General features: G+C 45.0%; 1 protein-coding gene across 1 annotated transcript in view; it reads left to right on the plus strand.

Moving 5' to 3' along the window:
• The window catches only part of Mthfd1l (methylenetetrahydrofolate dehydrogenase (NADP+ dependent) 1 like), a 188,095-nt gene that overhangs the window by 55,265 nt on the left and 105,419 nt on the right, over positions 1-27,411 (plus strand). Inside the window, exons 13-19 of the mRNA XM_028858204.2 lie at positions 1,721-1,767; positions 4,198-4,305; positions 5,379-5,453; positions 7,499-7,601; positions 15,636-15,712; positions 21,713-21,853; positions 22,265-22,333. Of these exons, the coding sequence (XP_028714037.1) occupies positions 1,721-1,767; positions 4,198-4,305; positions 5,379-5,453; positions 7,499-7,601; positions 15,636-15,712; positions 21,713-21,853; positions 22,265-22,333 (620 nt within the window). The remainder of the gene's footprint in view (positions 1-1,720; positions 1,768-4,197; positions 4,306-5,378; positions 5,454-7,498; positions 7,602-15,635; positions 15,713-21,712; positions 21,854-22,264; positions 22,334-27,411) is intronic.

Below are 27,411 nucleotides of genomic sequence, written 5' to 3' on the forward strand. Positions count from 1 at the left end.
GAGGTTGCTGCAGGGTTGGGGGGGGTCTTCCGTGGAGCCCCGGGAAGCTGGTCCCTTGACACTGTTACTCAGGCCTCCTGCCGAGTCTTCTGTGTATCATCCCCACCTCCTTTGCCAAGTGAGTTTGAAACTCCGCCCATCTTCTTGGCGCTTCCTCATCCCGGCCGCAGTGAAAGGTCTCTTCCTGTACACATATGAGCTCTGTAGGTCAGGCCCCAAGTTGCAGCGTGTGGGAGTTGTTGGGCAGGGCCAAGGAGCTCTGGAGAGGAGACAACTGGCTGTGTGTAGAGCTGTGAGGAAATTCCTCCCTGGCTGAGCTGCGCTGACGTCTGGCACCTTCCTCTTCATTACTCCTGCTCTGTTGATTTATCATTAGGTCGTTCCTCGGCCCTCATTGCTGCAATTACTGCGTGTTCTTGGCAGTTCGTGGTTTTTAACTGTACTTTATTTATATCGCTGCTACAAATATTAATAATTCCTAACCCATTAAGTACCGATTCCTCCTGGAGGGCCATGCCTTATGCAGCAGATTGAACATGAGGCTTAGAGGAGAGGGGCTAGGGTTTTTATCCTGGCTGGTGTCTCTCACCTCTGCAAGGTTCTGTGGCGAATCATAAAGTCTCTGAGGCACATCTCTTTAGTGTAGAAGAGCTTCTAGTACGAGGCTCATCTGGCTACTGTGAGACTCAAATAATGTGGAAAGAACATCCGAAGAACAGGGTAGATTGTAAAAATGATGTACGTTTGTGAGAGACTGGTATCTTCAGTGTAATAGCTAATCTTGGGAGGGATAAGCAGCCATCAGATGAATTGCCTGAAGCCTATCATGTTTATGTCTGAGGTGTTCACAGGTGAGTATTTTTTTTGGTTTAGTTCTTGTTTGGCTGTCATGGTGGTGAAGATTGAACCCCAGCAGCTTGGGCATGACAGGAAAGACACACACACACACGCACACGCACACGCACACGCACACGCACACGCACACGCACCCGCCCCATGGGCAGCCGTTTCGGTTTGGGTATTTTCGAGGGGTGGTCTCACTGTGAGGACAAGGCTGGCCTCAGGTTTGATGCCCCTGATTCTGCCTCCTGGGTGCTCCGCCAAGCCTGGCGGGTGGTGTTTGTATTTATATCATGTATGATTTAGATTAAACATAACCACATAGACCCTAAGATGAATTTAATAAAATGATCTCATATCCTCAAATACGTGTTTTACAGTACTGATATTTGCTATATTGTATTTACCTTTGGGGATGTTTTTTGTTTGGTTTCAGATGTTTTGTGTGTGTGGTACTAGGAACCGAACTTAGGGGTCTCATGCAAACTACAGCAATACTCGACCACTGACCTATAACCCAACCCTTTTTTTCAAAAAAAAAAAAAAAAATTTTGAAAGCAGGATGTTGCTAAGTTGCCCAGGCTGGCCTTGAACTCACTCTGTTGTCCAGCAGGCCTTGAATCCATGATACTCCTCTCCGTTTCCCTAGGAGGGGTAATTGGAGGCCTATGTCAACTTTCCTTTTTAAACACAGAAACAGAAGGCCTAAAATGGCATTATTGGATACAGTGCACTGTTTTTGTTTAATTTCTGTCTGTGTGGACAGAACCTCCGGGCCTTAGCAGGCTTCTCTGTGGAGTATGAGTAGTGTCCTTAGGTCTGTGTGTATCCTGTAACTAAGTCTGGGGACTCACCTCACTGTTCCTGCTGTCTTGTCTAGGAGGAGCTGCAGGTGGTGGATATGCCCAGGTCATCCCCATGGAGGAGGTAAGGCCATGAGATGCTCACCTGAACACCTGACACTGGCAGCTACATACAGATATGTGTGTGCTGCTTGGCGTAAATATTCACGGTCCACTAATGCACATATATTCTCCTATAGCAAATGGATGCTGACCTAGTCCCTGGTTGGAGTCTTTTATGAATAAATTATAAAAATATGTGTGTGTATGAATATGTATGTGTGTATGTATTTATATGTTATGTATATATGTATGTGTGTGTATGTATGTGTAGGCACGCACACACATGAGCACACACACCATACTGCCTTTCTAAATTCCAAAACGATTCTGTGTCCCCAAGCCTATGTGGACTCAAGCCCATTTTAGCTAAGACAGTGTTGTTCTGGGTCCCATCATTCATCTATCTCTTAGACTGCCAAATTCAGAAAGAGATGAATGATTTGTTTGACTGATTGAGGACACAAATAAAATCATCTCATAGAAAATGGGCCAAAGGAGTCGATGGCGTTGATGCTTATTTCTCCAAGAACGCTTCCTTCATCTTGCTTCCCTTATCCCCATGTCTCGCGAGGACTTGTTCACCTCAGCCCTGCCTGCTCTCTCTCAGCATCAGCCTCGAGGATCAGTCCTGAAATCCCCCTAAGCTCTTGTCTGAGAAGGACACTGTCCTTCCTATTACCTGTTACTTCTGTGTGGCCTGAGAGATCAGAGCAGGCCTTTGCTCCTACTTTGTAGTCTGTGTGACCGACCCCTCCTTATCAAGTTCCTTGGAGGTGCCTGTCCTGTTTTCCAAGTGGGTGCTGGGGTGTAGGGTCTCATGAACGCTGAGCATGCACGTAACCACTGAGCTGCACTGGTACGCTGTTTTCTCTCGATTCTAAGACTTTTCCCATGCATGGAATGTTCTACCCTTCCTCTGTCCTCAGTTCTCTGCCTGAGTTATGGCCTCAAGATTCTGCTTCACTCCAAAAGTCCCTCATTCTCCTTCACAAGGTAGGAGAATCCAAGGCCTGAAGGCCAAGTTAGGATCAAGAACAAGGAACATGCCAGGGGAGCAGGTTGAGGTTTAACTAGCAAAGACGGACAGAGCAATAGTGCTCATCTGCTCATCTGCATGGGTCTTCAACGCCATGGCTTGGTGTAGGGGTGCTGCCTTACCCCACACAGAGGCAGGCAGGTCGCCCCTTGAAGCTGGGACAAACTGGGTGTCTGCTCCATCTGTATCCACAGCTTGTGGCACAATGCCTTCCATGTAGTGGGTATTGATTGACCAGATTCCATACACAGGCATCAGAGACTCAAGGGTTTGTGGAGTGAGTTCTAGATGGGCCAAGGAATTCAAGGCATTAGATTGAAGAGTGCCAGTCTTGTGAAAAATGAGGTAAGGCATTTGTAGTCAGAGAAACCCTATAAGGAGAGCCCTGAGACAGAAAAGGCTTTGCCTGTTCAGGAACCACAGGATGTCACTGAACTTGACCAGAATGCAGGGCCAGGGCATGCAGACCAAGGAAGCTGAGGCAGAGGAGTAGGCATGAATGAGCCAGCCTTCCGTTCATAGCCAAGAGGTTAGGTTTGACTTGAAGGGTCATAGTCAGCCATTGGAGGATCTTGAAAAGATAGTAATAGGATTACACTGGGTTTTTGTGTAGTAATGTTAATAATTTCAGTCACAAACAAAATGTAGGATGGAATTTTCCACTTGTGGCTTCATGTGGGTATTCAAAATGTTACAGATTTTGAGGCTCTTTGGATTTCAGATTTGGAGGTTAGAGATGTGAAACCCATAATAACTTTTCCTTGAAGGTTTGCAAGGGCCCACAAGATAGATGGCTCAGCATTTAAAGGCACTGGCCAGTCAAGCCTAGAACCTGATTCAAGCTCAGAACCCAAGTAAAAGTGAAAGGAGACCAGCTCCATGAAGTTGTTCTCTGACCTCCATGTGCATGTCATGCCCACACCCCTCCTTCCACCATATACATACATGATAATAAGTAAAACTTGAATAAGTTAACTTTAAGAATTAAAGTTTTCAAGTTATGAGTGTGTTGATTCTGTAGACAGTAATCATGTGTTAATACAAAACTAGCTTTCAGTAATTTTTCTCCTACTTCATTTTTCCTATCAAAGTCTTGTTTCATTCCCAAGTGTATTTGATATAGTACAGTTTCCTAAATAATGAAGTGGTACAAATAATAATTAGAAATGAAGAAACTAGTCATTAAGTCCATTAAAATGTGTCGTCTCTAACCTGAGGATGGAGGAATCTGTGATAACCTCAAGAGTTCTTTAACATCAAGTGGAAGGCCTTGACCTTGATTTTCTAATGCCGGCCCTCTTGTCTTGGCTCTTGATAAAAACAGATAATTAGCATACCATTTATTAACTCAGCCAATTCTTGAAAACTGCCCTATCTGTGTGATATAAACAGAAAGATGTGACATTTCCTTTCTAGTTCAATCTTCACCTGACTGGGGACATCCACGCCATCACTGCTGCCAATAACTTGCTGGCTGCGGCCATCGACACAAGAATTTTACATGAGAGTACTCAGACAGACAAGGTGAGAGGTGGCCCTTGTTAGCCATCTTGGGGCTTTTACCCGGGGGTTCCTGCGTCCTTGAGGATTTCATGAAAGACTTTTACAGCCCATCTGTTCTGAAATTGTATTCAACATTTGGTGAATTTTATCCATATCCTCACTTCCAGAGGAGGAGAGCTACCTGTCAATCAGGTTCTCAAGAGGGTTGATGATCACTGCAGAGCAGCTGGGAGAATTGTGGTATACTGATTAGGCCAAATGTTACTTGAGATGAGTCTTTTTAAGTTTTAAAGGTCTTTGGTACATCATTTGTTTTCACTATGGTCATAGACACATTGGTCCATTCTAAAGGGGATTGAACTTTTGGGGGAGGGGGAGTTGGGGCTTCCAGTACTGGGACTTGAACCCAGGGCTTTGTGCATGCTGTACAAGAGCTGGACCATTAAGTGATAGCCACAGCCAGCCATTTGTAATTAAGTTTTTTTTTTTTTTTTTTTTTTTTTTTGAGCTGAGGATCGAACCCAGGGCCTTGTGCTTGCTAGGCAAGCGCTCTACCACTGAGCTAAATCCCCAACCCACAGCCAGCCATTTGGAAGACTGAAATTACATGCAGCAACCACGCAGTGTGAAAGAGCTCAGAGGCCCTTTCTGCCGTCATAGGCGTGAAGTCCAGCTCAGAGCTCACAGCTGTTAAACCAGCTCACAGCTGAAAGCGACTGAGTTCTGGGAGTTTATTCCTCGCAGGCAGAGGTCGTAGGTGAGAGAGTTACTTCCTGGCATGATTTGCCATAAGGGTTCGGAGGTTTTCAATGATAATAATCCCCTAGTGAATCTTTCAAACAGAATTCAGGTAACTATTTGATAAGTTGTAAGGGTACAGACCAGATAGGCTTATGCAAATTCTCTGTAATGTGCATCCTTTCCATTTTACTAAGTTTTATTAAAAGGACAGAATTTAAGCCTAGATCGTTTCTATCAGCCCTCAAGTATCGATAGAGTCTGTTTGGTTATAAATGTAATGCACTGTGTCCATTCACGGACACAAAGGCTCATGGCTGAACCTGAAGCTCTGGTGTATCGTTTTCTTCCCTTAGGCGCTGTACAATCGGCTGGTTCCCTTAGTGAACGGAGTCAGAGCATTTTCAGAAATTCAACTTTCTCGGCTGAAAGTAAGTTTCCAGTTAGTAGTGGTTTTTAAGAAGAAAACATTTGGGCTAGAGAGATGGCCCAGCAGTTAAGAGTCCTGGCTGCTCCTCCAGAGGACCCGTGTTCAATTCCCAGCACCCACAGGGCAGCTCACAGCTGTCTGTAACTCCAGTTCCAGGGGTTCTGGCATCCTTACACAGACATATGCAGGAAAAACACCAATGCACATAAAATAAATAAATAAATCTTTTAAAAAAATAGACAAAGAACATTCTAGAAACTTGACTTGACTTGGCTTTTCAGATACTCCTTTGGCTATTAAATTCCAGATCTTGGTTCCCAACCTTCCTAATGCTGCAAACCCTTGAATACATTTCCTCATGTTGTGGTGACTCCCAGCCATACAAGTATTTTCTTTGCTACTTCATAACTATAATTTTGCTACTGTTGTGAATCATAATGTAAATATCTGATATGCAGGATATCTGATACGTTAACCCCCCAAAGGGGTCAGGACCCACAGGTTGAGAAGCACTGCTTTTAGAGAGTGTTAACTCAGAATATCATACACAGGGATGTCCACAGATGAATCCCTACACCAAAGAAGCGGGGGAAGTGATAACTTATTTTTTCCTTTTAAAGATCATATAGTTTAAGAAAACTTGTTTATATTTTGTTCTGCTTATTTTGTGTGTATGGGTGGAGGTCAGAGGACAGCTTACAGAAGTCATTTCTCTCCTTCCACGTGGGGTTCCTCCAGGGATTGAGTTGTTGGGTTTGGCATCAAGCACTTGGCCTGCTGAGCCGTGTCCCCAGCCCGAATGATCCACTGTTTTAGGGCTCCGTTTCCTCATGTAGGAGGTGGGAGGTGTGCCTTCTAACCTGGGAGCGCCCTAGTTAGCTCACACATCAGGTTGTATTGCATGCAGCCTTCCCCTCCTGAAGGGAAACATTTTCCTACTTGTAAACGTTCTAAAGAATGGGGAGACAGCCTTGGCTATCCATCGCTGAGGTTTGTTTGTTTTGGATTGGGTTTTTGTTTTTGTGTTTTGTTTGTTTGTTTTTGTTTTTTTCAGGACGATCAGTACTAACCTTTGTATTTGAAAAAACCATCTTAATTCTTTCCCATATGTTTCCTGGTGCTATTAGCTGATTCTGTCCTATGAGTCATTTTTTTTTTTTAAAGAAATAAGAAACAAAAAGCACCTTTATGATATAATTTATAACCATTAGTTGGCATTAAGTATATTTCTAGAGCCAGTTTTTAGGATATTTTCTTTACAGAATTAAATCCATTAAAGCTTTATGTTGCTTTGACTTTATTTATTTTTTTGAGACAGCATCTCATGTGGCTCAGCTGCAAACTCCTGATCCTCCTGCCTCTCTGTCTCCTAAGCCCTGGGATTGCATGAATGTACCACCACACCCAACTTAAAATTTTTAATTCCTTTTTCCAAGTGAAGTAGAAAATTATTCCTTTGAAACTTAGACAGGCACTTCACTCAGGATATGCATTTGAAAAGGCCAATGAAGCCAGGTGGCTGTGGCAGCGCATGCCTTTAATCCCGGCACTCGGGAGGCAGAGGCAGGAGGAGGATCTCTGAGTTTGAGGCCAGCCTGGTCTACAGCTTGAGTTCCAGGACAGCCAAGGCTACACAGTCTCAAAACCCTGTCTTGAAAAATCAAAAAGAAAAAAGGAAAGGGAAAAGGCCAATGAAGTAAAGCATCCATGGTGACAGTGGGTCATTCATCTTCTAAGTGAATGACCCTAAGTAGTCAGGGTCACCAGTGGGTGACACCAGCCTTGCAGGAGAAGTCCATGTGTTCACTGTGTGCTGCTGAGTGAACCCCGTTTTCAGAGCATCATTTTAGGGTATCCACAGATCCCCACTATCTTCCACTTGTAGAAAACATACGCTGATATGATTTCACCTAACCCACAGTTCACTCCAGGTTTTCTTTTTTGCAAGGACTTTACTAAGTATGGGAATAACACCATAGGGGATGGCTTTTGTTTGGGTCTGGCTCCTCGTTCCTTCTTGTTCTTATGGCATTTCTCCCCAATTAGAGACTGGGGATCAATAAGACTGATCCAAGCACGCTGACAGAGGAGGAAGTGAGGAAGTTCGCCCGCCTCAACATTGACCCCTCTACCATCACATGGCAGAGAGGTAGGTACTGGGGGAACCAGGGGGCGCTCGGGGCCAGACTGGGAGGATGTGTCTGAGCACCATCTCTTAAGTTCAATTCATAAACACTCAGTCTTACACATAACCGCCTAGTCTGAGCTTTATACTCTCACCTTCGGTTGCTGCCCTTTCCTAACACCTCTCTCTAAACTCAATTCCTTCCGTTCACTCCCTCCTCTTCCAAAGTGAAGGGCTGTGGTTGGAGCTCAGTGAGAGAGTTCTCTTCAAGCACGTGCAAAGCTAAAACACCACAAAGTAACACCACCTGCCCCAAATGTCTTAGTCAGGGTTTCTATTGCTGTGAAGAGACACCATGACCACGGCAGCTCTCATAAAGGAAAACATTTCATTGGGGAGGCTAGTTTACAGTTCAGAGGTTCAGTCCATTGTTGTCATGGTAGGTGGCATGGCGGCATGCAGGCAGACGTGGTGCTGGAGAAGGAGCTGGGAGGTCTGCATCTCAGCCCGCAGACAGCAGAAACAACTGTGTATCCCACTGAGCATAGCTTGAGCAAAGGAGCCCTCAAAGCGCCCCCCCCCCCACAGTGACACTCTTCCTCCAACCAGGCTACACCCACTCCAACAAAGCTGCACCTCCCCATAGTGACACTCCCTATGAGTTTATGTGGGGTTATTACACCAAATATGTACGGGAAATCTTCTCTTCCTAAATCTGCATTTAAAAATGTTTTTAAGGCAGGACCTCTCTTTGTCCTGGTGAGTTCTCTTCCCCCAAGCCTGGTTTGTTCCTCTACTTTTTAAAAAAAAAAAAGAAATACATTTTGCATTATTCTTTGTTACATTCAGGATCTCAGTGGGGAGGGACATTGGAATAACAAAAGACATGAATTGGCCCTAAAGCCTACATTCTTTTATAATCTTTCGTTTTGCCTGTGTGTATGCGTGAATACCATTCATATACAGTGCTCACGAATACAAGAAGAGGATGTCAGATCTGGAACTGGAGTTACCCGCTGGCCATGTGGGTACTAAGAGCCAAAGCTGGATCCTCTGCAAGAACAATAAGTGCTCTTAACTGCTGAGCCACTGTAGCAGGAATCTTAAAAGTTCTTACTAATAAAATCAAGCCCGAGGCCAGTTATTGGGGTCAATGCTGGTAGATCAGAGAGACAGAACAAGCCACAGCTGACCTCACCTGGTCAACTTCTCAGCTGGTCTTGTTTCCTCATACTGGAAGCTTCTGTGTCCTCATCCCAATGGCTCTCAGCTGAACTGCTGCTTAAAAGCCTGAATGCTTAACCAGCCAAATGCTTAACCAGCCAAATGCCTCTAGTTTCTGGTCCTCACACCTTATATACCTTTCTGCTTTCTACCACCACTCCCTGGGATTAAAGGCTTGCTTCCGGGGATTAAAGGCGTGAGTCACCATGCCTGGCTGTTTCCCTGAACACACAGAGATCTATGGGATTAAAGGCGTGTGCCACCACCGCCACACTCTGTCTATGGCTCTAATAGCTCTGACCCCCGGGCAACTTTATTTATTAACATACAATCAAAATCACATTTCAGTACAATTAGAATACCACCACAAGCCACCTCTCAGCGCCTCTTTTTATTTTGATTGGGGCATGGGTGTGTGTGGATGTGGGTGTGCGCAAGCATGCACATGCGCGTGGAGACCGGCAGTTGACATCGGGTGTCTTTTTGAGCCTATAGTTAGACTGGCCGGCCAGAAAGCCCAAAGGCTCCTCTTTTCTCTGCTTCCCTAGTGCAGAGATTTGAGTGTTGGGGATCAAACTCGGGTTCTCTTGTTGTACGGCATACTTTATCAGCTGAGCCATCTCCCTAGTCCCTTCTGTTTCTGAGACAATCTGGTGGTATTTTGTGTGTGAGCTAACAAATAAAGCTTTCCTGAAAATCAGAGAGACAAAAGAGTAAGCCCCCGCCACCACCCCTTACCTCGACAACTCCTTAGCCTCAAAGAGAATGAGCTCCTGTCTCCTGCTGCCTTATATTTCTCTCTCTCTGCCCAGCCGAATCACGGAGCTAAGCCACTAGTTAGTCATGGAGGTCAGGCAGTGGTGCTACACACCTCTAATCCCAGCACTCGGGAAGCAGAGGCAGATGGGTCTCTGAGTTCAAGGCCAGCCTGGGCTACACAAGATCGATCCAGTCTAAATGAGAAACAGAGCCGGGCAGTGGTGGCACACACTTTTAATCCCAGCACTGGGGAGGTGGAGACAGGAAGTGATGTGGCTAGGCAGAGAGAGGAATATAAGGTGGGAGGAGACAGGAGCTCACTCTCTTTCAGGCTGAGGAGTTGGTGAGGTGAGAGGTGGTGGATGTGGCTTGCTCTTTTGTCTCTCTGATTTTTCAACATTTACCCCTGTGTCTGACTCTGGGTGTTTATTATTCAGACCAGTTAGGATTCACGCTACAAACAAGGTCTTGTGATGTAGCTCTGGCTGGCTTCAAACGGCCTGGAATTTGCCTCAATCCTCCTGTTTCTGCCTCCCGAGGGTGTTAGAATTACAGTTGTGTTTCCAGCTGTGTCCTACGTATGCATCGCTCCGGCAATCAATCACACGCTGCACAGACAGCCTCCGTGCTCCCTCCTCCTTCCTTACCTCCCTCTCGCTGGCATCCCTTCCCCCCCCCCCCCCCCCCGCTTTTCATCAGCTCACTTCAGTGGAACCGTGGGCAAAGGACTGACCATGGAATTCAGCCTGGAGAGTAGCCGCCACTCTGCTTAGCGATGTGGCCTTGATCAGGTGTCCCTGCTCTGTGTTCTCGAGCTTTGAATAGAGTCATGGAGATGATGATGTCTGTACTTCACAGGAATGTGGCAAGCTCAGCTGATAAACCCCACAGACCACCAAAATGATGGATGACATGTATTCCTGGACTGACTGTCTCAGACATGCCCCCATTCTCCCACTTCTGTCCTCTTTCAGAATATGTTTAATCAATGCCTGAATTCTAAGTTCCCTTTTAGCACATTCTCCTGTTTGCATCTCCATCCCTTAGTTCAGTAGGTTTTTAATGCAGAGTGACCAGCCTGTCAGAAGCCTCGGTAGCTGCCATCATGGTCCATCAGATTACCATTAGTCTGTCACTCAGGACTTCTGGTACCTAGTTTCTGTCTTCTCTCCACCAGGGGCCTGCTTCACCGTCTTGCCACCCTTTTCTTGGCCATAACCATCCTTAGCCCATCTCTTTTCTAGGTCAGTCTTCCTCCCAGACTCAGCCAGCCTCCCACCTTCCTGAGCTGTCTTCTCAATAGCCCATTCAGCCAAGCCAGTAAGAATCTCCCAGCAGACCTTGCAGCCAAGAGACAAAGGAAGACCAGGCACAGTCTTCTTAGCTCTGCAACATTTGAGCTTTACAACTTTCGATTAAACCACTTCCTCAGTTTCTTCATCTACACAGTGTAGTAGCCCTTTATCCAGAACAGCCGAGACCAGCAGTGTTCCAAACTTCAGAGATTTGGTGGTTTGGGCAGATAGCGCAATAATGACGGCCAAGCCTAAACACAAAGTTCATCTGTTGTATTTACATCTCCCGCTCATAGCCTAAAGGGTGTTTCCTAGATTCTTTTAAATCGTTTTGTACATGAAGCGGTTTCGGGCTGTGGGATTTTCCACTAGCAGTATTATATTAACACTCAACAAGGTTTGGCGTTTGGATGCCGAACCTGCAGTAACATCAGCTTCGTCCGGGGAGGCTCCACTGCAGTGTGAACACACGGAACCGCAGAAGCACGTCCCCCATGACCCTTCGAGGGTCACGGCTGTGTTGTGTTGTTTCTCTGCGGTCTTTGTCTCCTAAGATCCAGTTAAAATCTCCTTCAGCACTCTTGCAAGGATCCGTTTTTTATTTTAAAGCAAGTAATACTATCGTAAAGATTTTGTCAAAATGTGTCCAAAAAAATGAAGTGACGTTTCACAATGCTAAATAACTGCTAATCATGGTTTTGGGTGTATCTGGTTTTTCTGTACAGCTCTATTACCATTTATTTGTGTGGATTCTATTTCCTCCCCAATTCAGTTACAACCTAAGCACGTTCTACTTTGTTAGCCCTTTCTTGGGATGGTTTATTCATTTATTATTTCTCATGGTGGTAGAGATTTAACCCACACAGCCTTCGGCATGCAGAGCATATACTCTGCCTCCAAGCCATATTCCCACTACCTGGGGCGGTCATTTTAAATGACTCCAGAGTAGTCCTTTGGGGATGAGCTATGACCTATTCATGCCTCAAGTCTAAACTAGACCAACAAACAATATTTTAAACAGCCGACATGAATATTTTCAGCATTTTACTGGGGCATTATTTTTTTAAACCAGAAGGATCTATTATTAAAATGCCACTTGTTTGCAAAATGTGCAGTCAACCTTTCAAAGCTTTCTCTGAGTTTGTGTTCCTCTTTAAATTGTTTTGTCGGGGGGCGGGGGAGTTTTTAGTAAAAGAAAAATTAGGTGATGGAATATTTTCAACCCTATGGTGGCGCTGCTGAAAAAGACACTCTCAGACCAACTGGCATCCTTGCACATCTGTACCTGGGCCCCAACCTCAGAAATCATGATGTATCGCCTCTTTGATGTGCATGCAATTGGATTCTCTGTGCAAAGACAGGAAGGATTGGAATACTCTGTGGTTACAAATCAATTTTAGTGGAAGTGACAATTTCAAAAGTTATCCCAAGAAAATCCAGACTTCCATTACTGTCCGGGGTGCTAGAGGGAAGCAGTCTTGATTACTGAGGACCAGCCACCTGGGCCCGAGGAATTCAGGCTGAAATTTGATCGGGAATTTGGTTCTGACTGGTGAGTTAGTTTGAGAAGGAGGACTCGTCATAGATGAACGGAACACGTTTACTGGTGGAGTGCTCTGGCTTTGAGTGAGGACAAGTATAACCCAGGTGATAGAATAGAGCTTAAGATGCTGGACTGTTCCAGAAGCACGTCACAGAGGCAGGAAGAGAAGCTTATCTCCAGGCATATAAGGGCCAGCAAACTAGGCTTCCTTACATTGGGTACCCCAAAGCCGCTGCCTCTTAGAGAACCCCGCTCCCCAGACTTACCCTCTCCCACACAAGTCCATCTCCCAGTCACAAGCCAAGGGCCCACCAGCCCTACTCAATGTCGGCCTCTGCTTCCCCTCAGATACCACGCCTCTGCTTCTCAACCGTAGCCCAGTGGCATCATGGGAAAAAACGAGCCTGCCCTGGTCTGGCACCTGTCCCTGCCTGTGGTGGCATGGTATTCCCCAAAATATTGTATTGTGTACCTTAATAAACTTATCTGGGGTCAGAGAATAGGAAAGCCACTAGTTAGGCATTGATAGCACACGCCTTTAATCCTAGCATTCCAGAGGCAGAAAACCATCTGGGATCTCTGTGAGTTCAAGGCCACATTGGAACCAGCCAGGCATGGTGACTCACACCTTTAATCCCAGGAAGCAAGCCTTTAATCCTAGGGAATGATGGTAGAAAGCAGAAAGGTATATAAGGCGTGAGGATCAGAAACTAGAAGCATTTGGCTGGTTCAGCATTTGCCTGGTTAAGCATTCAGGCTTTTAAGCAGCAGTTCAGCTGAGAGCCATTGGGATGAGGACACAGAAGCTTCCAGTCTGAGGAAACAGGACCAGCTGAGAAGTTGGCCAGGTGAGATAGCTGTGGCTTGTTCTGTCTCTCTGATCTACCAGCATTGACCCAATAACTGGCCTCAGGTTTGATTTTATTAATAAGAACTTTTAAGATTCCTGCTACACCTGCCCTTCAGTTCCTGGGCTGGCATTGGTTCCTTGAAGGATCAGGAATGCTCCGGGTGTTCCTCTGAACATCATCAACACTAGCTAAAGAAACTGCTTAGAGCAAGAAATAAATAAATAAATAAATAAATAAATAAATAAATAAATAAATAAATAAATAAATAAATAAATAAACCCGTCAGCCCCCAGGCCCCACTGCCTTCCTTCCATGCATGTGCTCTGGTGTGCATCTCCTCTCGGGAAATGCCAGGAGTCAGAGACTGGTGCCTGGTGCACCTTCATGTCCCTGCCTAGCCAGCACAGGACTGAGCACAGCAGAAGCCCTCAGAACCTGCTCTGGGAAGGAATGAGGATGTAGCATATGCTGCCTTTTGCTCTGTCACAGAGATGCCAGCTGTGTGTTCCTGTTGGTTTCTTAGGGCTTTAGCCACATCTGTGTCTTGTGGGTTGGAATTGATCCGGCACATCTTCTCTCATGTGTCACTAGTGCTGAATTCACACAGCTCTTTCCCCCCGGGTGGAAGTATCCTGGTAGGTCACAGCACTCTGCCGAGGCATTACGAAAGGCACAGTGTCCTTTGGATGATGCAGTAGTTTGATCGAACCCTTTTGCTTGTCTTCCCTTGATCCAACTAAAATTTGAATGCTCCGCTGCTGACTTTAAATACATTTGATGGGGGCGTGACCTCAGTCTGTGACTAAGAGTGTTGATAGACTACACAGCAGAAAAGGAGATGGTTTTATTGCGTGTGACTGTGTGCCTAGCATCGTGGGAGTAAAAATAGTAGCTGGTGACACCATTTGAGATGTAAACCTTTGACCTTGCAGGTGTTCTACTTCAGGCTTAAAAAATAAAAGTGGAAGTTTGTGTATATATATAATTTGGCTGTGAGTGTGGCTGAGTGTGTGTATTTGTGAGTGTGTGAGAGAGAGAGAGACAGACAGACATGGCAGCAGCAGCTAGGGTGAGGGCCCAAGAAGGGTTTTCATGTCATTAGGAAGATGAACAGTCTCCATCCTACAGATACTCCTGGTCCCCAAATACATAATCTCTGTTTTCCGTTTTCATTGGTGGCATGTTATGCATTTAGTAAGCTGGATCTCAGTTGTTGCTGTGAACAGCCCTGCTGTTTTAAATCACAACGATGAGGGAAGTGTCTCTTCTGCCTTTCTTGGCATTATAAAATGGGTTTTTTCTAAGCCAAATAGTTTTCACAGATATTCTGAACCGGTGCAGTTCACACAAGCAAGGGCTGTGTCTGATCTAATTACAGTCAGTCTCCTCCCGTGTGCTCTGTTTCCTTTGGCTTTTCTTTTTATTGCGGTTAAAATATGCATGACCCAATAGTTACCACGTTAACCATCCGTAACTGCGCAGCTGATAGCGTTAACTGCATCCACAGTGATTGCTCTCTCACCATTGGCTACACCCAAAGCTTAGCATCATCCCCTACCGAAGCCCGAGACCAGCGGCTCTCAACCCTCCTAACGCTGTGACCCCTCAATCCAGTTAATCCTTATGTTGTGCTGACCCCCAACCATACAATTACTTTTGTTGCTACTTCATACCTGGAATTTTGCTACTGTTATGAATTGTAATGTAAATAAATATCTGATATGCAGGATGTCCAATATGTGACTGCCGAAGGGGTCTCCGACCCACATCTCCTCTGCTGCTGACCCTGGCTGTTCTGTTTTCTGTGTCTGTGGATTTTCCTACTCTTGGTCCCTCATGGAGGGAGAACCATACAGCATTTGCTCTTCTGTGTCTGCATAGTCTTTCGAATATATGTGGAGCATATACCCAAACGCTCATTTTATGGTGTGTGAGATTGCATTGTGAGTCAGTCCATTTATCTCATTGGTGGAAACATTGGTTGCTTCTGCTTTCTGGCCACTGTGAATGAGCATGAACACATACACATCTGTTCAGGTCTCCGTGTTCAGGCTTTTGGATACCACACAGGAGTAGAATGACTGGGCCATTTGGCTGTTACTTGTAGGAGAAGCCGAACTAACTTCTCCTTGTCACTTAGATGTCCGTGTAAAACATACTCTCGGAACTACTTGTCCTTGCTGCCTAATCAAAAGCACCCCAGCCCAGCCCGCCGTCACCTGACACGCTGTCAATGAGACACTTACCCCTAGCCTATGTTTTTCACCCTCATTCGATTCCTCCAATGAAGCCAGACCTTGACTCTTGTTTTCTGCTCCTTCCTTACTGTCTCCCAGCATGGTCAGTCCCTATTTGTTGATTGAATAACCGACCTGTTCTCTTTCAGTATTGGATACCAATGACCGATTCCTCAGAAAAATAACCATCGGGCAGGGAAGCACAGAGAAAGGATGTTCCCGGCAGGTAGGTAGCGCCATCTTCCCGGAAGTGTCTGCCCTTCCTCGCCTTGGTTTCCAGTCTTTGCTTTTTGCATCCGTTCCCCCAGCAGCAGCTCCGGTGGCTCTTCCGCTGTCTCGGGTGGGTTTCCAGTTGCTCTGCTGCTCTAGGACTGGAGGGTATCAGGATTGCTCTGGAAATGACAGTGTCAGGAGGCAGAAAGTTTCCAGTGTCCTCTTCCGTGTGCTTTTGGCTGTGTTTCTGGGGAGACTCATTCGGGAACGTCCCACACTACAACTGTGTAACAATGGAAAAGTGAAAGTCTCAGGTTACACCACTCCAGTTTCATAAACCAAAGGGCAAACACCTACTTATTGGGTTTAATAATATGGAGGAGTTTTTTTTCCAAAGGATAATAGCTTATTACTCAAAAGCAGACAATGTGGGGCGAAAATTATGAGCTCTGCCTCCATTTAATGGGTCTCTGATGTGGGATAGTGGCACTTAGGAAATATAAATTCACTCCATAATTTTTTAGCCAGGCACAACAGCCTTCTAATTTTTTTATAGTAAACTTTCTTTGGATTTTTTTTTTTTTAATTTATGGGCTTTACATTAAATTTTTATTAGTGGAAAAAGTTACTTTTATGATAATAGTCATTTCTCATACCAAATGGATTTGGGTACTTTTGATAGACTTTGAATTAAAAAGGGAGTGAGAGGAGATCACTCGATGAGTAAAGCACTTTCTGCACAAGCATGAAGCCTGGAGTTCATGCTCCCACACCCTCACTTATGCTGTACAGGCATGGTGACCCTCTTGTGACCCAAGCACTTAGGAGACGAAGATGAGCTCAACCCAGCCAGCTTTACCTGATAAGCTCTGGGTTCAGGTGAGAGACCCTGCCTCATTGTGTAAGATAGAGCGTGATCAAGGCAGACACTCCTTCTTAACTCATACTCATGTACACATGCATACCATACACACACATTCATGGGGGGGGGCGGGGGAGAAGACAAGACTGAATGTGGAATTAGATCAAGAAGCTTGACTACACCCAGGTACCTCCCTTCTTGCCCCAAACTCTGGATCTTTCACACACAAACATTTCACATGATCAACATTATCTGTGCTAGAAAACCAGATTCCTGAAAAGTTTGGAGAAGGAATTCAGTTCATAGAGAGGACAACCTAGAATATGGAGAGGGACCTCTAAATTCAACGGTGCAAGGTGTCCTAGCTCTCAGAGCAGGAGAAACTGGCCACCCTTTAGAGTTAGTATTTGGGGATGATCCCTAGACATTGGTGGATGGGGACCTAACTGTGGTACTTATCCACCTGGCCACAGCCTGTACACAGGCATAACCCAGCCTGGGGACCTGTGCTGGATTCCGAGGTCAGGGACAGGATCACTGTCCGCCCCACAGGGAACCATTCATGTTGCAGTCACAGGTTGTGGTCTGCCATGCTGCTTGCCTGGAAGGTGTCAGTGAAGTATTCATTTAGAGAAAACCAGCATACTGCGGCGACCCTTTTTTGAAGAGAACACAGACTTTTGACATTAGCGTGTTAAGCACCTGAAGGGTAGCAATGGGCCTGGGAATGGTTCTACTACTGAAGGGGTCAACGGCAGCTTGCCCTCCTTGGGGACATGGGCACGCGAACTAGACATGGCTGATGTTATATCCTCAGACATGTAAGAGAGGGCCTCAAGTCAGCAGTCACCTCACGTGTAAAGAAATATACAACATGAAAACTGACCGGGTCCTGGGAAGAGGAGCTCAGACACCCAAGAGAACAAAATAGGAGACCAAGGGGCGGAGTCTGAGTGGTGTGGTACCCAGTGAGAGTTCACTGATGCTCCAAGAATTGTGTTAAGATCCGAAAAGTAGTACCATGGGTGTAGAAAACTGAGGTGAGGAGGGAGTAAGTGCACGAGAGAGGAACTTCAAACCAAGGAACTCTCTAGAAATGGTTCCCAGAGGAAAACAATAAAAAAGAAACCCAAAAGTTTAAGAAACCGAAAGCACATACCTGGAAGTCCTGAAGACCCTAGATTTGATCACCCAAACACACCCACCCTCAATTATAAAGGTTCTATCAGGGCACAATGGCACATGACTATAATGCCAGCACTCAGGAGGCTGAGTCAGGAGGATTGCAAGTTTGAAGCCAGCCTTGGCTACAATAGAAAAACCCTATCTCAAAAATGATCACATGGACTAGGGAGATGGCTCAGTCGGGACATAAATATAAGGACCTGAATTCAGATTCCCAGTACCCATGTAAGGGAAGTCAGGCGTGATGGCATGTACCTGTGACCCCAGCATTGGGGAGGCAGGGACAGAGGAATCCTTGGGAATTGCTGTTCAGCCACTTCTACTCACAAGGTAGAACAGTTGAGGAAGACCGATGTCAACCTCCAGCCTGCGCGCGCGTGCGCGCGCGCACGCGCGCGCGCACACACACACACACACACACACATACATGAAGACATAGGCAAAAAAGAGCGTCCTCAGTCAGAGTCTCCTGAGGACTGCACCTCTGAACAGAGTGGGCGGCCTATTCAAAGAACTAACAGGACAAGAATTCCTCAATTGGAGGAAAACAGCGTTTTCATTTTAAAAGACAAATACAGCACAGAAGGGGGGAGGGAGGTGGGAGAGAAAAAAAACAAAGACTTCTGCCCAGAAACATCAGGCTGAAATTTCAGAACATGGAGGAATAAAGAAGAAATTCCTAAGTGCTGCCAAAGAGAAAAGGTCCTGATTACTCACAGAGGAATAAAAATCCTCATCAACAACACCAAATGCCAGGTGGCCTTGGGGAAATTCATTCAGAGTCCTGAAGGGGAAGGATGATGGAAACTTCAGCAGAAAGAGAAGAACAATGGAGCTAACGTGAAACACATTAGCGTGAGAAAAAAAACAGGAGCCAGCCATGCCGGGACAAGGCAGCCATTAGCAGTCACTATACAGCGGAGCTGTCCCTGACAACATGCCGAGACGGCAAAGGAAGCCATAGACCATTTTTGATAACCTTCAAAATCAAAATCTTCCTTCTAAAACAGTGACTCACACAGAAAATTTAAGACTAGTGGTCATCTGGGACATACGACATGGATCATTGTGTCTAACAAAAACATCCAACCATTAGTACTCAGATATGGCTGGCCACCCTGGCCACCTTACATAACACTGCAGGGTTCTGTCCCCAAATTCTCCTCTCTCCTGGCTGAATCCTGCACCTGAATACCTTCTTAACAGCCGGTTCTCACACGCTCCTGAAAGCGGAGTTCTGCCTTCTGTGCTCACCATTGTCCTCTATACTTAGAGCAAATATTTGTCACAGTGAGTAGGTGGTATCAATAGGTATCTGTTAAACAAATAAATGACAGTTGACAGATATAAAAATCAAATACCACTGTGAAATGGTATCTATAGCGCTATAGATTAGTAGTGTAGATACATGTGGTGGTACATGCCTGTAATCCTAGGATTTAGAAGGCAGAGGCAGGAGGATCCCTGTAGTATGAGTTGGGGATTTAGCTCAGTGGGCCCTGGGTTCGATTCTCAGCTCCAAAAAAAAAGACAGCCTAGTATACATAGTACCAGTTTAAATTACTTGGCAGGTTGCTTATATTTTGTATTGTCTTGGGCATTTTTTAAGTAATAATGAGTTATATTAGAATATTCATTGCTTATTTTAACCATCATACTCAGTACATCATTATCCCGCATTAATAAAGGTAAAACTGTATGTCATGGGTTTTAATGGCTACATAAACTCATGCAGATATATCAGCTAGCTCACCAATTTCTGTTAAAGGACACACAGGCTATTCATTGTGGTTGACTCTCTTAAATAGGCTGTGATAAGTATGTTTGTGCTTATGTACTTGTCTGGTATTGTTGGGGGTAGATTTCTGGTGATATAATTGTAGAGTCAGTGTATTGTACATTGCATAGATTTCTGCATTGCTTTCCAGAAAAGTTAAATCCACTCACTGACCTAGCTGCATTGTACACTCACTGTCCTTTTGTTTCAATCTCTGGCAATCTGAGAAACATTATATTCTGTCCTTTTGTTTATATCCGTGGCAATCCATTTGTCCCTTTATGTAATTTTGAAGTGTTTTATTTGCTACAAAATATGAACATTTCTCTCCCAAGCACATTGGTTAGTGACATGAGGAACAATGGTCCCTAAATAGTCTCAATTATGTGAATGATCTTAGATTGACTCGGTTTGCATTGATACATACATGCATACACACACAGAGAGAGACACACACACAGACACACACACAGAGTCTTGCTATTTAGTGAATGCTCATATGGAACTTAATAGGTAGCCCAGGGTGGCCCCAAACTCATGATCCTCCTGCCTCAGTCTTCCAAATGCTAGATTAGAAGCATCCACAATGATACAGGCTTACAGTTTTAGAACTAAAACAGTTATAAGTGAAGTACTTGTATACACATTATAAATTCTACAAGTTGCTTGCTATGTAGTTCATATTGCAAAAGTATTTCCAGGCTCACATTATGCATTGGAAATAGTAATATTTTGGTCATTTTTCCAGGCACTGTTTACAATGTAATATGTGCTATAGGAAGTTCGATTGCATGCAATGAAAAATCACTTACGTTTTAGAATGAGTTGTATTGAGAATATAGTCATTGGATATAGCTGTATTTAACTTTGGGGCAGTATTTTTTCAGTAGATCAATGGCTAATACAATCTCAACCAGGAAGGAGCCAGCCAGCTCCTTCCTGCCTGCATTTCCTCATCTGTCAGTGATGGAAATAGGTAATAAAATATCTCCTGAGGTGATCCCACCAGGGCAGAGCCATTCTCTCTCTGAGAGCTTGAACCTGTCTGACTCACACTCCCCCTGGGATCCAGAGAATTAAGCTGGAGCTTAACGAAGTGGCTATGTGCAGATATTTCCCCAGTGGCTGGATTGGAAGGAGAAGGAAATACACACTCTTGTCTCCCTCTTCATTCCCACTGGACTCTGTACAACGTGCTTTTGGAGCCAAGAGAGGGGAGGAGGAAGTCCTGGGAAATTTTTGAAGAAAGTCAGTGCTCTCTGACTGTCATTGCTGGGAGCCTTAGGATAGGATGGAGCCATGAACCAGACACACATCGGTTCTGGGCCATTCTTCAGCTGCTGGGCCAAGACTGTGCTGAGATTAAACTCAACGAGAAGTGGGCCTTGTGCACAGGACCAGGAAGCTGGCAGGATGCTCTTACTCCACACTGTTTCATCTTTCCTGGACACAAAGACTTGTAATTAAGTATTAATGGGCCGATAGCTCAGTGGTAGCATGCTTGCCTAGCATACTACCATCCTGGGTTTAATTCCTACCTCAACAAAAAGAAGAGAGATGAGATCCGCAGGGTAGAGACGAATATAATGTGACCCACCGCTATGAAGAGAGATAGCCAGTAGTTCACTGACTAGTTCATTCAGCATGCACTAAACACCTATTGGGTATCACAGGCTGTTGTCCCTGCTGGGTATCCAGGAGGAGTCTTCCTATATGGCCCCTGCCTTTGTACTTTTGGAGCCAAGAGAGGGGAGGGAGAAGTCCTGGGAAATTTTTAGTTTTAGTGATAAAGATGCTCAGAAGAGAGATAATGACACTCATACTTTGGGAATCGGAGGGAACCAAACCCAGGGCTTCATTCGTACTAAGCAAGAACTTCACCATTGAGCTGCACCCCTGCCGTATATTAGTACTTAATTTTAGTCTGAAGCACACTGCATGGTACAATAAGCAGCGGGTTTCACAGGCCTCACCCACATGACAACTATTCAGCAGAGCACAGGAGACAGTGTAGGCAACCCAGGGAGGCCATCTTTGATGGTACAAGCCAAGACCCTACATGCTATGCAACTCTAGAAAAGTGAACCTACCCACAGGGGATAGACCCCGGCTATGACTGCCGAAACCTTGTGAAAAGTGTCCATCCAGTAACACTTCAGATGACCACAGCATCTGCTTTGCTCTCTCAGGCACAGTTTGACATCGCAGTGGCCAGCGAGATCATGGCAGTGCTGGCCTTGACGGATAGCCTCGCAGACATGAAGGAGCGGCTAGGAAGGATGGTGGTGGCCAGTGACAAAGACGGGCAGCCAGTGACAGCTGAGGACTTGGTGAGTGTTCCTCGGAGGCCCTGGGGAGCTTGCTGCCCATCCGGAGAACAGAGATCTCCCTCTTAACACTGGTGTACAGTGGGGGTTCCGAAGAGTCGCACATGCCCGTTATCTCCTTCACATTGGTGTTAATAACAGGTCTGTACCTGGCTGCAACCAGAACACATGAGATGTATTTCATAAGCATTTCATATTCTTGTCTGTCTTGACCCCTACTTTCCTTTGCCCAGGCTGGGCTGGTAGGGTTGGCCAGGCTGGGGTGAGGAAGACATGGGCAGAGCCAACAATCCCAGGTGCATGATCAGCTTGGGGGATGCCCCCCACCTAGAAGCAGAAGGGGGGGCAAGGGGACAAATCAGCATGGGCCTAGGGGTTCTTATGCTGATTTGTGAGTCTTTTTCTTTCCTGTAGGGGGTGACAGGTGCCTTGACAGTTTTGATGAAAGATGCCATCAAACCAAATCTGATGCAGACCTTGGAAGTAAGTAGTTTCCCTTTTATTTTTTTGTATTGCTTTTTTTTAAATGTGTGACTATGCATCTGTAGGTGTGTGTGCGTGTTAGGTGAGGGTGCCACATGCATATACATGCATGTGTGTAGAGGTCAGAGGTCAACATCTGCTATTATTCCTCAGGTACTATCAACTTTAGTTTTTGAGACAGGGTCTTTCCTTAGCCTGGAACTTGTCAATAATGCTAGACTGACTGGCCACCCAGTCCTAAGGTTCCACTGATCTCTGCCTCTCTGGTCCTGGGATCACAAGTGTGCCACCATGCTGTTGCTGGAGGGCTCCTCTCCAGGTTTCACCAAGCCCCGCAGTCCCACAATCTACGTATAAAATAATCACTCAGACGCTTATATCACTTATAAACTGTATGGCCGTGGCAGGCTTCTTGCTAACTGTTCTTATATCTTAAATTAACCCATTTCCATAAATCTATACCTTGCCATGTAGCTGGTGGCTTACCGGAGTCTTTACATGTTGCTTGTCCTGGTGGTGGCTACAGTGTCTCTCCTTCCTTCTTCCTGTTTCCCCAATTCTCCTCTCTCCTTGTCCCGCCTATACTTCCTGCCTGGTCACTGGCCATCAGTGTTTTATTTATATAGAGTGATATCCACAGCACCATGCCACCTTTTTTCCCCCTTTACTGTCTTTTAACTTGAGTTCTGGAGTTCAAACTCAGATCCTTCATGGTAAGGTATCTGTCTACCCCTGGTTTTCTTTTTATAATTGTTTGTAACATAGCATTTGCTTTCATTGGATTGACGTTAGGCAATACGAACATTTTCGGCCAGAATGTCAAAATAACTCTTCGGCCAGAATGTCAAAATAACTCCTCCGTCTTCTGAAAAAAATAAATAAAAAGTTAAAAGTGAATTTATTGATTCTTCAGTGTGACTCATGTCTTGGCTTTGGCTTAACTGACTAGAATAGGAACATAGGAAATAAAGATCTACCTAGTGCACCCATGGGTGGTAACATCATGTTTACCTGACATTGTCTAACTTTTTTTAAACTTTATTTATTATGTTAATTATCAATTGTTTGTTTTATAATAATAAATTGTTTTTCCCCCCAAGTAAAATACAGTAAATACCAAGAAATATTTTCTGAGGATATATATTTATTCTTGTCACTTTTGTGGAGACACTTTTTATAGTCTTGTACACAAACACAGACATTTTGTCTTGGCTTCTTTGATTCAAAGTGTTTTCACCAACATGTATATACATTACAATCTAGTTTCTAAGTTACTGGTCATATTCATTTGATTTGGCTAGATAACAGTTTTTAGGATTTAGACCCAGAGAGATCCAAACGGGGAGGGAGTATCTGGATTGGGTTTAGCAAGAGACAGATACTGGGCTAGAGAGATCGCTCAGGAGTTAAGAGCACTTCCTGCTCTCCCAGAGGAACTAGGTTTGATTCCCAACACCCACACAATAGCCCCAGTTCCAGGGGATAAGATATCCTCTGGCCTGAGCCATGCATATGGTACACATGCAGGCAAAACCCTCATAAACAAAAAAAATCAATATTTACAAAGAGAGAGAATAGATGTGGGGGTGAGAGATGTTACACTGGTCTTTTTATAGGCAGTTGCCAGGGAGAAAAAAATATTTCCACTCCGGTCAATGTCACTGGATAGAGTTAAAATTTGTGCTAAGCTGCCATGGGAAAGAGGGTTAAAGGTGGCCAGCGGGCAAGTACTTGGGAGAACAGAGCAGAAAGACCACGTAAATGTCCAAATCCATCCATGTACTCAGCTGATAAGAGGTTGAGTTTGAATGGACGCGTTGCCATTTACATTTGTGTCCTGGGGATGAGTTATTTACTCCTTCAGTCTCAACTTTCTCCCATGTAAAGTGGTGGCGGTAACAAGTAGCCCAACAGGGTAACGGTGAAGATTGAATGTTGCTGTGGGATGGTCTTTCTGCACGCTGTGAATATGTGTTGCTATCATTGGTTAATAAAGAAGCTGCTATGGCCTATGGCAAGACAGGATACAGGCAGGCAGGAAATCCAAGCGGAGATACAGGGAGAAGAAGATGGAGTCAGGGGAGACACTGAGCGCTGCTGGGGGAGCAATATGTAATGGAACACAGGTAAAGCCACAGACACGTGGCAATGCATTGATTAATAGAAATGGGTTAATTTAAGATAAAAGAGCCAGTTAGCAGGAAGCCTGAGCCAAAGATCAAACAGTTTGTAATTAGTATAAGCCTCTGTGTGTTTATTTGGGACTGAGTGGCTTTGGGACACAGGAAAACTTCTGACTATAGAATGTTGACATAGGGTGGTAGTGGCACACACCTTTAATCCCAGTATTCAGGAGGCAGAGACAGGCGGATCTCTGTGAGTTTGAGGCCAGCCTGGTCTCCAAAGCGAGTTCCAGGAAAGGCGCAGAGCTACACAGAGAAACTCTGTCTCGAAAAACCAAAAAAAATAAAAATAAAAATAAAAATAAGAATGTTGACATACATACTGCGGGTGGGTGCTGAGAACACTATGGGGAGCTTGGACTCAGAGGTCCCTGCACTCCTGAAGGTCGCACAGTGGTTGGGAAGGCAGATAGCAGACTGACAAGTCCACTGCCTGCCCCTTGGTATAATAGCTGAAAAAGAAAACTCAGAGAATGTGAGCACAGAATAGCATGGAGCATGAATCTGTGTGTTCATAGGATAACTGGTGGAGGTGTGAGAAGCCGAGGGACCATGCTATCTGGGCCTCAGGGAATACTGCTCCAGGCAAGGAGACCAAGGACAGGGGGTCTAGGTCAGTGGTTCTCAACCTTCCGAACACTGCATCCCTTTAATACGGTTCCTCATGTTGTGGTGACCCCCAACCATAAAACTGTTTTCATTGCTACTTCATGACTGTAATTTTCCTACTGTTAAGAGTCATAATATCGGGCTGGGGAGATGGCTCAGAGGTTAAGAGGACTGGCTGCTCTTCCAGAAGACCCAGGTTCAATTCCCAGCAACCACATGGTGGCTCACCACCATCTGTAATGAGATCTGGTGCCCTGTTCTGGCATACAAGCAGAACACTGTATACATAATAAAGAAATCTTTAAAATAATCATAATATAATTATCTGTGTTTTCCCAAGGTCTTAGGTGACCCCTGTGAAAGGGTCGTTCAATACCCCCAAAAGGTTTTCGACCTACAAGTTGAGAACTACTGGCCTAGGGCAAAAAGAAAGCTACCAGACAGTTTAGCAGGACTATGAAACCTGAGCTGGATACTGCCAATTAAGGATATGATTCAAAGGCATCCCTGGGCTTAGGAACAAGGCCCAGGCTCCAATTCAACAGACAGCTGTAATGCCAGAGGAACACAGAACAGAACCCTGAAAGCACAGGCCTGCCCACCCCTACCCATCTACCTTCCCCAACTCCCTCTGCCTTTTCCCCATAGCCTGAACCCTTCCTCTCTCGGACCATGTCCCATCTGACACCTATAAGTGTGCTTTGGTAGGTTGTTTTAAATCTTAGCAATCTCTGTGTATGGTGGTATTCACCTGTGACCCCAGTACAGAGAGGCAGGAGAATTAGACATTTTGAGGTCAGGGTGGACTGCATAGAGAGTTCAAAGTCAGCCCGAATTGTGTACTGAGACCTTGTCTCAAAAACTCACCGTGCAGAGAGATAGCTCAGTGGTACAGTGCTTGCCTCCAATGTGCAAGGCCTGGGCCTAGCACAGTAAGTGAACTCATAAGTAAGTAAATAGATATCACTAAGCATTTAAGATATCTGCCACACTGAAAGTCTAGTTTCACTTAATAGATGGCGTTCTCCTAAGCAATGCTTAGTACATTGACATTGTTCCTAATTTTCATTTATGGAATTGACTAGTTTAAGATTATGTGAACAGATAATTTGTTTAAAAAACAGAGTGCAGATTGGTTAAGATAGTTGCATATATGAACTCCTTCTGTACCTTGATTCTAGACAGTCATTTGGGAAGGGCTCCTGGAATCAGCGATACTGGGGAGGGGGGAGGTCTGTATCCGTGGATAGCCTAAAAGTCTAATTTGTGGGCAGTATTATATTTTGGACACACCCATTGCTAGTGTCATCAAAGGGCATTGGGGAGTCCCCTGCCTCATGACAGGTGGCCAAGATGCCAGCAGTTCACAGTCCTAGCTGTTCCTTGGAACACCTCAGAAGACTCTGGAATACTGATCCATGCCAGGTTCTAATGTAGACTAAGAGGAGCAGGTGTCTAGGGGAGGGGTTAAGGCCTGGATATTCCAGACAAGCCTATCTAGAGCCATGTTGGAAACCAAAAGATTCCCGTAGATGAACTCACACGGCATTGATGAAATCACCGTATGATAGAGCACACGGTCTGGTGCCGTTGTGGCCACAGGTTACATGCATCCTTCTAAATTAAAGTTTGATAAAGTTAAAAATGTAGCCTTTCAGTTGCTGGACCACCTGTCTGCTGTTGCATTTATTTAGGTTTTAGAGAAAGGAGTACTTGCAACATTTTAAGTACTTACAGCTGTACATGGCCAGGGGACTGGACAGAATGGAATTGTAATACTCTGTTGATGCTCTGGGAAGCAACCAAATCACTTAAGAGACTGAAGTAAGAATAATTGGAAGTAATAATCTTAGGAAGTTTCTGGAAAGAACCATTATGGAGAGTATTCATCAGGAGAAACTAAGGCAGTTCCTACTTCCCATTCCCAAGCATTCTGCGTATGAAATAAAAGTCAAGATGGCTGTACCTCCGAATGGAATTTTTTTAGACAGTGTGTTTAGCTCAAACGCTGTTATTGAATGTGGTGCCATGGTCGCTGTGTTGAGTGTCTGATAACACCGTTTGATCGTTAGTCCACTCACACTCCAAACTGGGAGTTTCAAACCAACACTGTAACCTTAATACTGTTATTAATCTGCTCTGTGGCCTTGGAGAATAATACCCCTTGTTTCCCTGGGCCTTGGGTTTCTCATGTCAGGAAGAGTCCGGCTCTTGCTTGCACATTATTTGGCTCCATGATTTCCAGCTAAAACTAAAACTACACAAAATTATAAAATGCAAAGTAGA

This window comes from Peromyscus leucopus, chromosome 8a (genome assembly GCF_004664715.2).
Source record: "Peromyscus leucopus breed LL Stock chromosome 8a, UCI_PerLeu_2.1, whole genome shotgun sequence".
NCBI lineage: Eukaryota > Metazoa > Chordata > Mammalia > Rodentia > Cricetidae > Peromyscus > Peromyscus leucopus.